We start from the raw sequence: 18447 nt of genomic DNA, 5'->3' as shown, positions 1-18447 counted from the left end.
GTTACTGGAGTCTATTACGTGTCTTGTACTGTGTTGTAAGCCAGTAGTTACTGGAGTCTATTACGTGTCTTGTACTGTGTTGTAAGCCAGTAGTTACTGGAGTATATTACGTGTCCTGTACTGTGTTGTAAGCCAGTAGTTACTGGAGTATATTACGTGTCTTGTACCGTGTTGTAAGCCAGTAGTTACTGGAGTATATTACGTGTCTTGTACTGTGTTGTAAGCCAGTAGTTACTGGAGTATATTACGTGTCTTGTACTGTGTTGTAAGCCAGTAGTTACTGGAGTATATTACGTGTCTTGTACTGTGTTGTAAGCCAGTAGTTACTGGAGTATATTACGTGTCTTGTACTGTGTTGTAAGCCAGTAGTTACTGGAGTATATTACGTGTCTTGTACTGTGTTGTAAGCCAGTAGTTACTGGAGTATATTACGTGTCTTGTACTGTGTTGTAAGCCAGTAGTTACTGGAGTATATTACGTGTCTTGTACTGTGTTGTAAGCCAGTAGTTACTGGAGTATATTACGTGTCTTGTACTGTGTTGTAAGCCAGTAGTTACTGGAGTATATTACGTGTCTTGTACTGTGTTGTAAGCCAGTAGTTACTGGAGTCTATTACGTGTCCTGTACTGTGTTGTAAGCCAGTAGTTACTCGAGTCTATTACGTGTCTTGTACTGTGTTGTAAGCCAGTAGTTACTGCAGTCTATTACGTGTCGATCGTGTGCTCTCGTACGAATGTGGAAGTACCTTACCTTGATGATATATAACTGCGATCAAAATCTGTAAGAAACACGAACTATATGGGATGATTTTAGCAATACAGGCTGTGTAAAAAGGTAAGGAATACAGTATTTGCAGGGGTCAACAGGCGTTCCATTCGGCAAACCCAGAAGAGGTTGGGCGCTAGCTTTATCGCTTTTTACAAAGGTCAGTAACATCTGGTTACAAGGACTTTACAACTTTCAGTAAGCACTGACTCACAACGTACGGGACGGGTGTAAATCAGTACAATGTATACGCTTGGGTTACCTGTGATTAAACAACGGGAATATGATTTACAACCAAGGTAACTTACCGTTTACATCAGTTTTTGCCTTTATATGAAAATCAAACCATTTTAAGGATTCTTTGGGTTAAATTATAAGCACAACTATTATACATTGATAACTTCCACAGCCATTCTTTATGAATAGTAAGACTAAAAAAACCGGGAATGCAGTTTATTGCAGGCATGCCGGCTGCTCACTTTTAATGATAAAGCTTCCGGTCCTGCACTGACACAGGAATAGGCCCTACGTTGCCTCAAACTCGGGGTACTTGGGTTTTTCGAATCTATCCTTAATTCAGACAAACATTCATGTTCGTTCGTAAATATGGATTAGAAAGATACTCAAAACACATGTGACTCGTTGTTGACTCGTGGCTCGAAGTTGACTCGGGCTCGAAATTGACTCGTTCAAAAACAATACTCATTGTTGTGTGTTTTCACTTCTAGAAAACGGAAGAAAACTAACCAAGGCAACCAGTAGCAACTATTATATCTCTGAGCAATTTAATGAGATTATGCGTAATGACAACAATAACTCAAAATTTTCTTTATTGCATCTAAACGCTCGCAGTATTAATGAAAACCTCACTAAATTAACAGATTTTCTCACTACTCTAGACCTGACTTTTTCACTCATTGGTATTACTGAAACTTGGCTTGATAAAAGAAATTCCAACAGTGATTACATAAACTTAGAAGGGTATAATTTTATTCATAAATCTCGTGATGATAGACCTAGTGGTGGAGTAGGTTTATTCATAAAAGATGACATAAACTTTAAACTAAGAAATGACCTTACAGTTTTTGATTCTCAAATTCTGGAGTTTATTTTTATCGAAATAATTAGACCTCACCAAAGAAATGTAGTTATAGGGGTATTATATAGGCCACCCAATTCAAATTTTCAAATGTTTATGAACAAATTGAATGAAATTTTGCCTAAATTTTCAAAAGAACAAAAAGACTGTTATTTAATGGGGGACTTTAACATAGACCTCCTGAAATATCAACAGCATAACAACACCAATGATTTTCTTGATACTATGTTTTCACATGCTTTTTTTACCGATTATCAATCATCCTACTAGAATAACTTCACACACAGCTACTTCTATTGACAATATCTTTACTACTGTAACTGTTTAATTCAAAATGACCAATCTATCAATGGTATATTATTCACAGACATTTCAGATCATTTGCCAATCTTTTCTATAGTTCCTTTGCAGGACAATGCTGAATCTAGAAACATAAGAGTAACTAGACGACAAATAAATACTCATACTAAAGAGCTTTTCAGCGAAGAACTAAATAGGTGTAATTGGAATACCGCAGTCTTTGATTCTCACGACCCTAATATCGACTATGATAACTTTGTTGCTACTTATAACAACATATATGAAAGATGTTTTCCAGTCAAAACAATAACAAGAAAGAAAGCAAAATTAGCTAGTAAACCTTGGATCACCAAAGGACTTCTAACATCTATCAAAGCTAATTGTAAACTTTATAAGGAATTCTTACGTAACCCCACTCCATTTGTTGAACAAAAATACAAGAAATGTAAAAACAAACTATCCTGCTTATTGAAGTTATCAAAACGTAGTTTCTATGATTCCAAGTTTGAATCAGCTAAAGGAAACCTAAGAGCCACTTGGAAACTTCTAAATGAAGTTATTAACAAGAAAAATAATAAACCAAAAATGCCAACAACTTTTTCTCACAATGGAAATGAAATAAAGGATCCTTTGACTATTGCAAATAAGTTTTGTGGATTTTTCACTAATATTGCACCAAGCCTTGCCAAAAAAACTGCCACACTCAAATATCTTACCTAAACAATATCTTAGTAATAGGATTAGTGAAACAATCTTTTTAACTCCAGTCACAGAAGATGAAATCACACTTCTCTCTGTTGGCTTTAAGATAGGTAAAGCACTGGGTTTGATGGTGTCAACATTAAAGACATCAGAGCTAATATTCAATCTCTGGCTAAACCACTGTCACATGTTATAAATCTATCTATTTCCACTGGCATTGTTCCTAATAGTACTAAACTTGCCAGGGTGATTCCTATATATAAAAGTGGTTGTTCTTCTGAATTTAGTAACTGTAGACCAATTTCTATACTCCCTGTCTTTTCAAAATTCTTTGAGAAGGTTATTTATGATAGGTTAGTTGCTTTTATAACCAAGCATAACATACTTTATGAACATCAATATGGCTTTCGATCCAGTTATTCGACCAACTTAGCTATTATTCAAATGGTTAACCACATTTCTTCATCAATTGATAATAAGGAACTTTCCACAGGTGTATTCCTGGACCTGTCAAAAGCTTTTGATACAGTAAATCACAACATACTTTTAAAAAAATTAGAATATTATGAAATTAGAGGATTAGCTTTGAACTGGATTACCAGTTATTTAACAAATAGAAAGCAATATGTTGAAATTGAAAATAATTTATTTACCCAGATGACGATTAATTGCGGTATTCGTCAAGGAAGTATTCTAGGACCTTTATTATTTATTATTTATGTCAACGACATAGCGAACTCTACAGATCTACTGAAATTTATATTATTTGCCGATGATACTAATGTATTTTATTCTGGTAAAAATGTGAATAATTTAAATCATATCTTGAACTCTGAGCTTGACAAAGTTTCGACATGGCTAATCGTGAACAAACTTACTATAAATATCAAGAAAACTAACTATATGCTATTTAAGCCAAGACAGAGGACATTGAATAGCAATAATCTGACTTTAAAAATTAATAATGTATTAATTGAACGTAAACAAAACACCAAATTCTTAGGTGTCATAATTGACGAACACTTAAGCTGGAAAGATCACATTTGTACTGTTGCTGGGAAAATATCTAAATCTATAGGAATTATATCTAAATCTCAGTTCTTTATTTCACAAAAATCTCTTCTTATGCTTTATTATACTTTGGTTTACCCTTATCTTTATTATGGCAATATCATATGGTGCTCTATCTATGAAAGTAATTTAAATCGTTTAAAAATACTTCAAAAACGCGTAATCAGGATTATTACTAACTCTAGATATGATGCTCACACTTCTCCCTTATTTTTTCAATATAACTTATTAAAACTGCAAGATATTCACTCTCTTCAGTTAGGGCTATTTATGTATTCAATAGAAAATAAAAATTTGCCTAACTCCTTTCAAAACAAAATTTGTAAAAAACTCCCAAATCCACAATTATCCAACTAGACAGTCAAATAATTGTAGACCTGCTTTCTGTAGAACCAAAATCAAACAATTCACTGTAATAAGTCAAGGGCCAAAACTGTGGAACATGCTGCCCAATCACATTAGGTCAGCAAGTTCAAAATCTATTTTCAAAATTACACTAAAAAAGCATCTCATCAGCTGTTATGTCTAAACACTGATCTTTACGTGCTTATTAATTTAATCTATCAATTGAGTTTAATATCTGTATTTTTTTAAATTAAATTGTAAATGAACTCTTTATAATTACTGATCATTGTAAATTAATGCTTTCTAACTTTAACTTCATGTGCATATGTATGTACTAATACGTATTTATTTCTATATATTTATTTCTATATATTCATTTTTATATATGACAATATACACCTTCATGCTTCATCAAATAATTATATCTAAATTACCCAAGCTTATATAAGACACCTCAAGAATATGAGCCTATGGTTTCTTCTTTAGGTGTCTTCCTTCTGGATATATATATACATTCAATTATAAAATCTGCAATCACTATTTCTTTTATTACATATTTGTACAATTATTGTTCATACAATTTTGAATACTTGTTACTATATTTCCAGAAAGGTAGATTGAATAAACTGATTGATTGATTGATTGTAAGGTGTGATTGGGGTCTCGTCGGATTTAGTCCTTGATACAAGCATTGAAAGCCAACCATGTAATTTGTATAACTTTGAACATTTTGAGAGTGATTTCACAGCTCAGGCTCCCCTGTCAAAGGCCAGATTAAGATTTTTGCGAAGGAAAAGCGTAGAAAAACCCTTGAACACAGAAGAGAAAACGAAAAAAACAAGAAACTTACTCAAAATGATTTAATATACCACAACTAGACAAAAAAAAAAAGGAACAAAATTCATTAAAGAATTGAATGCATCTATTAAATAATTATAAAATAAAGTAAATGAATGGGATTTAACAGTGGCATATCTACTGAGTAGCTATTCATCCACTTATAATTAAATTCAGTAAATTTAGAATTCATTTTTGCGGAAGGTGGAAATCTGAAGAATCAGGGGGAAAAAAACCCAAAAAACGGGAGAAAATAAACAGACAACTCTCTACTCTCTAAATAGAAATCCGAGGACGTACGGGAATAATAATAAATAGATAATGATAATAGTAATAGATTCTATTTAGCAATCTGGTGTTCTTCATCTTTACTCATTGTTTTATACACTATAAACTTATTTCAATATAGTTAGTCACCAAAAACCTAGAAAGCTGTGATCGCTGAGAATCATGGGGAAATGTTTTATATCCAACAAGTGAAGCTTTTTACACAAACTACAGCAGTTGGGGATGCTCAGAGGAGGTGAACTTGTTATTGATCTCAAGTCCATCAACAGTTATCAAGTGGTTAAAACATGTAAAATGTATCTACCCATAATCCTTGACGGTCTCAGTTTTGTAGCTTTTCAGGTGGCTAACTTTATAATGAAATAAGTGTATACACTATAATAGTGCTAGTCGGCATTGATCTTCATATTTAACTGAGCTTAGTCAAATAGTAATGATCTTACGTTAGTTCTAATGGTATCTTGGTAGATTGTTAACCTGCCATAATTTGAAAAGGTCAACGTAACCACACACCGTAGCAGCTCTTTTGTATTAAAGGTTTACAGTATAATCAGCCATGCATTCTCCATAGCTTGCGCTGGAAGCCTTATGGTAACTGATAAATTAAAGCATATTTCATTCTTGTATTCTTGATTATCGAATGCAGAACATATTGGGGAATCTGTGGAAAAAAGTTTAAAATAACTTCACTATTTCAGAGTAATTTTATTAACCAAAGTATGCTTAAAAAAACGCTTTGCCAATCTAAATACCTGTCATGCATCACGTCAAAGACAAAACATTGTAATAGATTATTAAGATTTTGGACAAATGGATCTAAACTTAAATTATTTTTTATACAAAAAGTAGAGAGTCTAATTTTTTTCTTTTTTGCATTGTACATTTATTTTCGATTTTTTGTTTTTTTGTTTTTGTTTTCTACGCCTTGGGGTCATACGACGGGAGTTTTGGCAGAATATTCCGGAATTATTTTTAATGCAAAGTGAATGCATCATAATGAGCATATCAGAAAGCAAAGGGTGACACTAGAGTACACTTTTTAGTAGTAAATAGTGCTAATTAAACAATAGAAAACAATAGGATTAGCATAATTTAGAAGTATTAAGTGGTATTTATGTTACACACTTATAGTGTTTGTACTCTATGAAACTTTTTCAAATACTTCACATTTTGTGTGTACCCAATTGTACAGGTGGACACATGTTACAACACCACTGTTGTGTGTACCCGTTGTACAGGTGGACACATGGTACAACACCACTGTTGTGTGTACCCGTTGTACAGGTGGACACATGGTACAACACCACTGTTGTGTGTACCCGTTGTACAGGTGGACACATGGTACAACACCACTGTTGTGTGTACCCAATTGTACAGGTGGACACATGTTACAACACCACTGTTGTGTGTAACAGTTGTAGAGGTGGACCCATGGTACAACACCACTGTTGTGTGTAATAGTTTTACAGGTGTACACATGGGTACAACACCACTGTTGTGTGTAACAGTTGTACAGGTGGACACATGGTACAACACCACTGTTGTGTGTAATAGTTTTACAGGTGTACACATGGATACAACACCACTGTTGTGTGTAACAGTTGTACAGGTGGACACATGGTACAACACCACTGTTGTGTATAACAGTTGTAGAGGTGGACACATAGTACAACACCACTGTTGTGTGTACCAGTTAGAGGTGGACACATGGTACAACACCACTGTTGTGTATAACAGTTGTAGAGGTGGACACATGGTACAACACCACTGTTGTGTGTACCAGTTAGAGGTGGACACATGGTACAACACCACTGTTGTGTATAACAGTTGTAGAGGTGGACACATGGTACAACACCACTGTTGTGTGTACCAGTTAGAGGTGGACACATGGTACAACACCACTGTTGTGTGTACCAGTTAGAGGTGGACACCTGGTACAACACTACTGTTGTGTGTAACAGTTGTATAGGTGGACACACTATGACTATGACCTACAGGACAAGTAAAGTCTCTTATTTTCGAAATAGCAATGACTCATTGATCATTCTTTATAACGAGCTACTGGGCTTGGGTGCTCTTTCAGGTCAAAAGGAGTTTGAACTGAAAGGGTTGGAAAAAGTTATTCTAAACTATTTTTAATTAGACAAGTAGTGGTAAAGATGAAGCAAGTTAAATACTGTCAATAAATAGCTTTCAGACTTAAAAATGTTCGACCATAGAACCATTTTCGACATTGGTTAATTTTCGATGGTTTTTAATTTCTCCAAACGTAAGCGTTGCAGCTGTTTGATGTTTTTAATGTATGTATACAGTTATAATATTTACGAAGAAAATACAATGGAGTGATTTTTAAAAGAAATTCGTATTGTCCTTGGTTGATTCGTACTTAATTATTTGTTGACTGGGATTGTATTGTTATTGCAGATGGCCGCAGCACAAGAGTATTCCACAGAAGAACTTAACTACTTCAGGGTTTGCAACGTCACCACTCGAATCATTGCTGACGGACTACGAGTAGTCTTCAAACAATTATGGGACACTCATTACCAGGCGACACACGGCCAGTGGCAAGATACGGCTAAGAATGGCATTGATTTGTACAGCATGGAATCTTCTAAAAGTCGTAAGAGAAATTCACGAGAAATTTTAATTTTGAGAAATGGCAATAGACTTGAATGGGACTGTACCAGTCTTTTTGTTGCCATTCTTTATTCAGATAGTATTGGCAAGGGTCTCGATCCCGTTGTTAAGAAATGCGTGGATGATTTACGTCAGTTCCGTAATAAAGTCTTTGCTCATGTGTCTGATGGAAAGTTAAAAGAAAGGGATTTTCAAACCTCTATCCAAACGGTTATAGATGATTTTATCGTCCTAAAACTAGACACTGCTGATATAGAGGCAATCAAAAACCAGAAAACATTTCCTACAGAGGAACTACGTCTCACTCAGCAACAGCTAGAAAAGGAGAAAATGCGTAACGAGGAACCACGATCGTTTTGTGTTTTGCCACCCAAACCATCCCACGAAGTTATCGATCGCTCAAGCGAAATGAATGAGATAATACAAGAGATGAAAAAGTTGAGAAGCACAAAAATAAATGAAATAACTGTTGTTTATCTGTCTGGAAATCCTGGCTGTGGCAAAAGTGAAATAGCAAGGCAGATAGGTGAGAGGGCTTTCGATGATGTTCCTGATAACGCGACAGATCAAGTAAAGTTTGTGTTCGCCCTAAACGCATCCAGTACAGACACATTAATACAATCATATATTGAATTTGCAATTACTTTAAACTGCGATGAGAAATCTACTGGGAGTATTGGAACACCAAAAGATCTTTCTCCGGAAGACAAACTTATTCATCTTAAGACTCTTTTAGCTCCCAAACTGCGAAAGTATTCTTCATGGCTCTTGATTGTGGATAACGTCACAGACGTTAAATCAGTCTTCAGATTCTTGCCACAAGCAGGAGAGAAGACGGAGGGCAATGGTCAGATACTTTTTACCACACAAGACAGTCGATCCATTGGTGCCAATAATTCGCACACTTACCATTTATCCCTTAGTCGCGGTATGAAATCTGATGAAGCGGTAAAAACACTTTCTGAAATATCGGGCGTTGCTTCAAATAAAGAATGCATTTTACAAATTGCGAAGGCTCTAGATTTCCAGCCACTAGCACTAGCGTGTGCAGCAACTTACATGAAGCGTGTAAGTGATGTAACGTCAATGTCATGGGAAGAATATTTACAGAAGATTCAACAAGGCAAGCGAGAAGCGACTGAAGGGGAATATAAAACAATTAGCGTAACTTACTCGCAACCGATGACTGCAGCAGTCAAGTTGGCCTTAGAAAAAGAAATGGCTGCAGACATGGTTATGATGCATGCTTTTCAGTTCTTGTCTGCGTTGGGCCCTGAGCGGATACCCCTGGAATATGTCGTACAATATGTAACACGGTGCATGACAGATCAAGACGAAGATCTCGTGGCCGCCACTGTCTTTTCATCTTCACTTATTCTTAATGTTTCCGAAAACCAGTCAAAAGAGATTGGTATACATCAAGTTGTACATAGCTGTCTACAAGATATTGTTCTACATAAGAGCAAAAAAGAAGAATTTCAATTCTTGGTAAACGTAATTAATGCCTTTTCAGCACTCTTAAAAGCCTTTGATGGGAACAACGTCAATGACATTACAACAACAAAATTTGTAGCAGTGCATTTTATGCACCTCTCAAAACATTTAACCAATTTTACAACGCAATCTTTATCGCCAAAAAAACAGAAAACGAATATTGAACAACAATACAACGAGTACGTCTGTTCCTTCGGTGCCGCGGGAAACGTCTGCCAAACCCACGCTATGCACGAAGCTGCGAAAATATTATTTGAAACAGCACTAAAGATAAGAGAATTATATGATGGTAATCATCAAACACTTGCTACTACATTGAATAATCTAGGATCGAGCCTCCAACATCTGGGCAAGTATGAAGATGCGCAGAAATGTTTTGAGAGAGCACTGACTATTCAAGACATGGCGTATGAACAAAATCATCCAACACTTGATACTATATTAAATAATCTAGAATCGAGCCTAAATTATCTGAGCAAGTATGAAGAAGCGCAGAAATGTCTCGAGAGAGCATCGACTATTCAAGAGATGGCGTATGATCAAAATCATCCAACACTTGCTATTACATTGAATAGTCTAGGATCGAACCTCTGTGATCTGGGCAAGTTTGAAGAAGCGCAGAAATGTCTCGAGAGAGCATTGACTATTGAAGAGATGGCGTATGATCAAAATCATCCAACACTTGATACTACATTGAATAATCTAGGATCGAACCTCTGTGATCTGGGCAAGTTTGAAGAAGCGCAGAAATGTCTCGAGAGAGCATTGACTATTCAAGAGATGGCGTATGATCAAAATCATCCAACACTTGCTGCTGCATTGAATAAACTAGGATCAAACCTCCGTCATCTGGGCAATTATGATAAAGCGCAGAAATGTCTCGAAAGAGCATTGACTATTGAAGAGATGGCGTATGATCAAAATCATCCAACACTTGCTACTACATTGAATAATCTAGGATCGAACCTCTGTGATCTGGGCAAGTATGAAGAAGCGCAGAAATGTCTCGAGAGAGCATTGAGCATTCAAGAGATGGCGTATAATCAAAATCATCCAATACTTGCTACTACATTGAATAATCTAGGATCGAACCTCCGTGATCTGGGCAAGTATGAAGAAGCGAAGAAATGTCTGGAGAGAGCATTAACTATTCAAGAGATGGCGTATGATAAAAATTATCCAGCACTTGCTACTACATTGAATCATCTAGGATCGAACCTCCATGATCTGGGCAAGTATGAAGAAGCGCAGAAATGTCTTTTGAGAGCATTGACTATTCAAGAGATGGCGTATGATCAAAATCATCCAACACTTGCTACTACATGGGGTAATATAGGATCGAACCTCCGTGATCTGGGCAAGTATGAAGAAGCGCAGAAACATCTCGAGAGAGCATTGACTATTCAAGAGATGGCGTATGATCAAAATTATCCAACACTTGCTACTACATTGAATAATCTAGGATCGAACCTCTGTGATCTGGGCAAGTATGAAGAAGCGCAGAAATGTCTCGAGAGAGCATTGAGCATTCAAGAGATGGCGTATAATCAAAATCATCCAATACTTGCTACTACATTGAATAATCTAGGATCGAACCTCCGTGATCTGGGCAAGTATGAAGAAGCGAAGAAATGTCTGGAGAGAGCATTAACTATTCACGAGATGGCGTATGATAAAAATTATCCAGCACTTGCTACTACATTGAATCATCTAGGATCGAACCTCCATGATCTGGGCAAGTATGAAGAAGCGCAGAAATGTCTTTTGAGAGCATTGACTATTCAAGAGATGGCGTATGATCAAAATCATCCAACACTTGCTACTACATGGAGTAATATAGGATGGAACCTCCGTGATCTGGGCAAGTATGAAGAAGCGCAGAAACATCTCGAGAGAGCATTGACTATTCAAGAGATGGCGTATGATCAAAATCATCCAACACTTGCTACTACATTGAATAATCTAGGATCGAACCTCCATGATCTGGGCAAGTATGAAGAAGCGCAGAAATGTCTTTTGAGAGCATTGACTATTCAAGAGATGGCGTATGATCAAAATCATCCAACACTTGCTATAATATTGAATAATCGAGGATCGAACCTCAGTTATCTGGGCAAGCATGAAGAAGCGCAGAAATGTCTCGAGAGAGCATTGACTATTAAAGAGATGGCGTATGATCAAAATCATCCAATACTTGCTACTACATTGAATAATCTAGGATCGAACCTCCGTGATCTGGGCAAGTATGAAGAAGCGAAGAAATGTCTGGAGAGAGCATTAACTATTCACGAGATGGCGTATGATAAAAATTATCCAGCACTTGCTACTACATTGAATCATCTAGGATCGAACCTCCATGATCTGGGCAAGTATGAAGAAGCGCAGAAATGTCTTTTGAGAGCATTGACTATTCAAGAGATGGCGTATGATCAAAATCATCCAACACTTGCTACTACATGGAGTAATATAGGATGGAACCTCCGTGATCTGGGCAAGTATGAAGAAGCGCAGAAACATCTCGAGAGAGCATTGACTATTCAAGAGATGGCGTATGATCAAAATCATCCAACACTTGCTACTACATTGAATCATCTAGGATCGAACCTCCATGATCTGGGCAAGTATGAAGAAGCGCAGAAATGTCTTTTGAGAGCATTGACTATTCAAGAGATGGCGTATGATCAAAATCATCCAACACTTGCTACTACATGGAGTAATATAGGATGGAACCTCCGTGATCTGGGCAAGTATGAAGAAGCGCAGAAACATCTCGAGAGAGCATTGACTATTCAAGAGATGGCGTATGAACAAAATCATCCGACACTTGCTACTACATTGAATAATCTAGGATCGAACCTCCGTGATCTGGGCAAGTATGAAGAAGCGCAGAAACATCTCGAGAGAGCATTGACTATTCAAGAGATGGCGTATGATCAAAATTATCCAACACTTGCTACTACATTGAATAATCTAGGATCGAACCTCCGTGATCTGGGCAAGTATGAAGAAGCGCAGAAATGTCTCGAGAGAGCATTGAGCATTCAAGAGATGGCGTATAATCAAAATCATCCAATACTTGCTACTACATTGAATAATCTAGGATCGAACCTCCGTGATCTGGGCAAGTATGAAGAAGCGAAGAAATGTCTGGAGAGAGCATTAACTATTCACGAGATAGCGTATGATAAAAATTATCCAGCACTTGCTACTACATTGAATCATCTAGGATCGAACCTCCATGATCTGGGCAAGTATGAAGAAGCGCAGAAATGTCTTTTGAGAGCATTGACTATTCAAGAGATGGCGTATGATCAAAATCATCCAACACTTGCTACTACATGGAGTAATATAGGATGGAACCTCCGTGATCTGGGCAAGTATGAAGAAGCGCAGAAACATCTCGAGAGAGCATTGACTATTCAAGAGATGGCGTATGATCAAAATCATCCAACACTTGCTACTACATTGAATCATCTAGGATCGAACCTCCATGATCTGGGCAAGTATGAAGAAGCGCAGAAATGTCTTTTGAGAGCATTGACTATTCAAGAGATGGCGTATGATCAAAATCATCCAACACTTGCTACTACATGGAGTAATATAGGATGGAACCTCCGTGATCTGGGCAAGTATGAAGAAGCGCAGAAACATCTCGAGAGAGCATTAACTATTCAAGAGATGGCGTATGAACAAAATCATCCGACACTTGCTACTACATTGAATAATCTAGGATCGAACCTCCGTGATCTGGGCAAGTATGAAGAAGCGCACAAATGTCTCGAGAGAGCATTGACTATTCAAGAGATGGCGTATAATCAAAATCATCCAACACTTGCTACTACATTGACTAATCTAGGATCGAACCTCCGTGATCTGGGCAAGTATGAAAAAGCGCAGAAATGTCTTTTGAGAGCATTGACTATTCAAGAGATGGCGTATGATAAAAATCATCCAACACTTGCTACTACATTGAATAATCTAGGATCGAACCTCCGTGATCTGGGCAAGTATGAAGAAGCGCAGAAATGTCTCGAGAGAGCATTGAGCATTCAAGAGATGGCGTTTGATCAAAATCATCCAACACTTGCTACTACATGGACTAATCTAGGATCGAACCTCCGTGATCTGGGCAAGTATGAAGAAGCGCAGAAACATCTCGAGAGAGCATTGACTATTCAAGAGATGGCGTATGATCAAAATCATCCGACACTTGCTACTACATTGAATAATCTAGGATCGAACCTCCGTCATCAGGGGAAGTATGAAGAAGCGAAGGAATGTTTCGACAGAGCATTGACTATTCAAGAGATGGCGTATGATCAAAATCATCCAAAAATTGCTACTACATTGAATAATTTAGGATTGAACCTCCGTGATCTGGGAAAGCATGAAGAAGCGCAGAAATGTCTGGAGAGAGCATTGACTATTAAAGAGATTTCGTATGATTAATATCATCTAACACTTGCTACTACATTGAATAATCTAGCCGGTGATGAGCTGTATCGGCTTGAATAAGATAATATTTAAATTACGTACAGGATTATTGTTGTTCAAAAATATTTTCAGTTTATTGAAGCTAGGATGTTCCAGAATTTTTAATCGTTCCACAACCTTTAAGAGTATCTTAAAATGTAAGATGGCGTCAAATTGGATGACGTCACAAAATCCTTTAATCTTTAATAACTTTAGTAAGAAACGTCGTAACGAGTTCCCATAAACGTTGAAGTGTTTTGCACGACACTCTCCATCTGATCAAGTCAAATGATAAAGACAGCGATCAACGATAAGAAATTACCATACAAGGAGATGCCGAATATGACGTCATAGAAACGTCATAGGGAAGCACGGGTGGCGTAGCGGTGTGAGCGCTCGCCTCTCATCAATGCTACCCGAGTTCGAGTCCCGCCGGATTCGGTGTTATATATGAGTAGAGTCGTTCGTTGGTTCTCTCCTGTGCTTCGAGGGTTTTCCGGGTTCTCTGGTTTTCCTCCCTCCGCAAAAATCAACTCCTAAATTCCAATTCGACATGGAATGAGTGTCACAGGTTTGTTAGCCACTGGCTATTAAATGCTACCCTTGTGAAAAAAGGACGTTTTTTTTTTGTTTGTTTGTTTGTTTTTTTTTTTGGTTTTTTGTTTTGTTTTGTTTTTTTTTTTGTTTTTTTTTTTTTGTTTTTTTTTCATAACCTCTTAAAAGTGAATTGAAAATTTCAGCTTAGTTGGACGGGTTTTTTTTCTTTTTGCTTCAGTTCATCATATCTGCGTTTAGAGGTTGTGAACTCGAGGGAGCATGAGGCTCTATAACCCATAGCTGGTTAAAATGTAATATAATAGTAATAATAATGTATAGTGCATTTATATAGCGCATATCCAAATAAGGGACTGTGCAATAATTATCGGGAGGGGGGGTTCTAAAATTCTCAATATTGGACTTAAATTGAAGCTAAACCCACCTGTGCTAAACGTAAAATAACTTCTCACCCCTCCCCCTTTTGAAATGAAATAACTATCTCGGCAACAGACATACTTTAGGAAGAAAAGGGCATGTGTTATATTTGATTCCTTAGGAGGAAATCCTTCAGCAAAAGAATACAGCCCTGAGATATATGGCATCCGACAACTTGACAATATTGATGAGGACACTCTACTAATATTTACATCTCAAACTAACAAATCCTGCCCCTGAGGGATCTTCTTTCTTCGAAATTTCTTGTTGGGGAAGCCAAGGAGCTTCTGTTTTTACCCTTGACATAGTACTGAATATCGTGAACATAAAGCTAGAAGAATTATTACAAAGCAAAACAAAAAAGACATGACATAGTCATTGTCTTATATACAGTCAATCAATGTGGCATAACTTTACCACAGTATAGTATAGAAAGTTGTGACTTGTACTGTTTTTAGTTACTGTTTTTTTTATATTCCTGTTTGTTTTGTATTCCGGCTGCTCATATATAGCATATGTCTTAATATTATTTACATATCATATCTGTTTATTTTCATATTATGAGTATATATCAGTTTGTTATTACATATATGATTATAGAGTACAAACACTAAAAATGTGAAACACTTTGCACTATTTAGTAGTGAATAGTGCTAATTAAACAATAGAAAACAATAGGATTAGCATAATTTATCAGTATTTAGTGGTATTTATGTTACACACTTGTAGTGTTTGTACTCTAAGTGAAATGTCTTAATTATTTACATAATATTATATGTTGAGTTTATGTCAGTTTTTGTTATTCATATGACTATGAGTGCTCCACTATAATAGCTAGGACATTTGCATTGTGGAGTCATAAACCTCTGCTACCACAATTCCTTTGTTTTGTTCATTTCATCAATTTTCTTACTTTTCTCATGAGGGAATTTGCAAAGCATTCTGGTAATGGTGGTCAAGTAATGCCATCAAGCAAACTCCTCTTGATTGATATAATGCATGAATGATAGAAGTAATGAATACAAAAATGCCAAAAATAAGTCTGAAAAGATCAAACTTAAGGCATTTTAAGGTGAATTTTAATCGAATTTAAGCGATTTAAGGCGATTTAAGGTGATTTAAGGCGATTTAAGGCGATTTAAGGCGACTTAAGGCGATTTAAGGCGACTTAAGGCGATTTAAGGCGACTTAAGGCGATTTAAGGCGACTTAAGGCGATTTAAGTCGACTTAAGGCGATTTAAGACGATTTAATGACACGGTGTAGGCCTGCTTAAAATTTTGGAACTTATGCTTTGAAGTTCTCCAAGAATTACTAATAGCTTGAGAAGCCATATCAAGCCCTTGAAAGAGTTCTTCATCCTCTATCCACTGAACACATCGAAACTGGTTTAAAAAAAACTCGGCTCCACTTCGTTTTTACTCGCAAAAACACAGCTCTTTCAATTCCCTGCTTGATATTATTTTTACATGTATATCAATTTCGTTACTTGATTACCAGGAAATTCATTTCCAGGTGTTCCATTAGCGAAACCATATACTTTGTAGACACGAATTTTCCGAGGTGCCATAAGTAATCAGTTCATGCAGATCAAACTTTACTTACAAGTTACCTGGACAAGATCCCTAGTATCTCACAAATGCTCTTCCTCATCGTCGCATAATTCAACAAATTATTATATAGTTAGGAAAGTACGCGTGCGCTGATTGATTGAAAACTGTGCTTTATTGGTGAATGGAGCACCGTGCTGCTAGATCCTGCAACCCCCTTATTTTTTGCGTAAATAAATTCAATACCAACAAAATTATATAAAAACAAAAAACAAAACAAAAACAAAAAAAAAAGTAGCTGTATGATAAAACGAATAAAAAAGCTTTTTGCATGCTCCATTCAGTAGTAAAGCAGTAATAGACCTCTTCGTCTCTGACGTAATGTTTTCCAATTTCAGACCACATGTCATTCCCTAAAGTATCATTTCTTTGTTTAAGGTTTGCGCTCGGTTGCACATGAGAAGACACATGAATATGGATACAACTCAAACAAAGAATATTATTCTCAAGGGAATTGAATGACAGGTGGTCTGAAATGGGACAACACTACCCCAAGCCGAAGAGGTCAATTGCAGTTTACTTTAGATCTACTCTTGCATATCATTGCATCCCAACAAGAATCACATTCGCTCGCGGGAATATCGACCTCCGCGTGATTTCGACCCTCAATTTTTTCACTTGCGTTGCTCGTGACTCTGTGAGTCTCGGAGAGGTCGAATTGGAGCAAGTACCAATGCAGCTGCGAACAAAACACGGTTTTTTAAGTCTTATTATCATCATTTTGTTGTCAAGAGTCTTCTTCTTGATTGTGTGGAATCAAATTTATTCTCTCTTCTTCCACGGGTCTTCTTTCATTTAAAGCTCGCGAGGTTTGTTAGAGTCTGGAACACTTAAATCCTTCGAAGCTTTTGCTTGAATTCCGGCTGTACTGGCTGATGAATCTTCAGTAAGTTCTTCTAATTTTGTGGAGTCAAATTTATACTTTATTCCGTCTTGGGACTTTTTTCATTTGAAACTCGAGGTTGGTTAGAGTCTGGAACACTTGAATTATTCGGAGCTTTCGCTTGAATTCCAAACTGAAGCGGCTGATGAATCTTCTAATTCTTCTTCTTCCTGATTATCGCGATTATGTGGAGTCAAATGTTTTCTTTGTTCCGTCTTGGGACTTATTTTATATGAAGTTTTAGGTTGGTTAGAGTCTGGAACACTCGGAGCTTTCTCTTGAATTCCCACTGAACTGGCTGATGAATCGACATACCTTCGTGGGATTTTCGGACGTCGACACGTGCCCCCGAAACACTCCCTTATCATTCTCCTCAGATCAGGCATACTGTAAAACATTACAGTCGGACTGACAGAGGAATTAGAGTAGGCAAGAAACCCGCAAAGGTGCCTGATAATGTAGTCCATAGTGTAGCTCAACTTGGGCTGAAAAATTCCTTTCAAACCAGCATTCAAAGCGCAGATCAAGTAAGGAAGAATGCAGGAAAAGATCAGCATTACGAAAGTATTTGTTCCAGTGAAAGGTGTTTTGCTGGCTCGTTCCTTCGTTTGCTGAACTTGTCTTCGTAGGAATTTAAGGATCTTTATGTTCGTGATAGTCAATATGATGCTTGGGATAACGTACTGAATGGAAGCATAACAGATAGCCATTACACGGATATGAGTCAAGTTTGTGTCTATCACACATGTTATAGTATAGCTGTTAGGTCCGGTATTGTGTTTGTTGGCACCAATTGCAAATAATACAACAGAAGGGAAGAATGAAACTAAAACTCCTAAAATCCATGTTCAAATGACTAACCGCTTGACACTATGTTTAGATGGCGCAATGAAGGGATGAAATATGCCAATATATCTCTCCATACCGATAACGAAAAGATTCATTGCCGTTATAACAGGGAAGACAAAG

At 36.8% G+C, this 18447-nt stretch overlaps 2 protein-coding genes across 2 annotated transcripts; one reads left to right on the top strand and one right to left on the bottom strand.

The window, feature by feature from the left end:
* The first annotated feature begins 7831 nt into the window (after positions 1–7831).
* On the top strand, positions 7832–15864 carry LOC148912581 (uncharacterized). The gene has a single exon (XM_089027532.1). The coding sequence runs from the start codon at positions 7832–7834 to the stop codon at positions 13988–13990; it is 6159 nt and encodes a 2052-aa protein (XP_088883658.1). The 3' UTR covers positions 13991–15864.
* Positions 15865–17582: 1718 nt separating this feature from the next.
* LOC148912580 (galanin receptor 2a-like) lies at positions 17583–18188 on the bottom strand. Its single transcript, XM_089027213.1, has one exon. The coding sequence runs from the start codon at positions 18186–18188 to the stop codon at positions 17583–17585; it is 606 nt and encodes a 201-aa protein (XP_088883339.1).
* Positions 18189–18447: the final 259 nt, after the last annotated feature.

Source organism: Actinia tenebrosa, unplaced genomic scaffold (genome assembly GCF_029948245.1).
Source record: "Actinia tenebrosa isolate PJP-AT-01 unplaced genomic scaffold, QUT_ActTen_1.0 PGA_scaffold11__36_contigs__length_13525064, whole genome shotgun sequence".
NCBI lineage: Eukaryota > Metazoa > Cnidaria > Anthozoa > Actiniaria > Actiniidae > Actinia > Actinia tenebrosa.
Note: the sequence above shows the minus strand (reverse complement) of the source record. Positions and strands in the feature narration are given on the sequence as shown.

Bases quoted from the DNA above. Each gene is read 5' to 3' on its own strand.
- LOC148912581 (XM_089027532.1), top strand. From the start codon at position 7,832: ATGGCCGCAGCACAAGAGTATTCCACAGAAGAACTTAACTACTTCAGG.
- LOC148912580 (XM_089027213.1), bottom strand. From the start codon at position 18,188: ATGGCTATCTGTTATGCTTCCATTCAGTACGTTATCCCAAGCATCATA.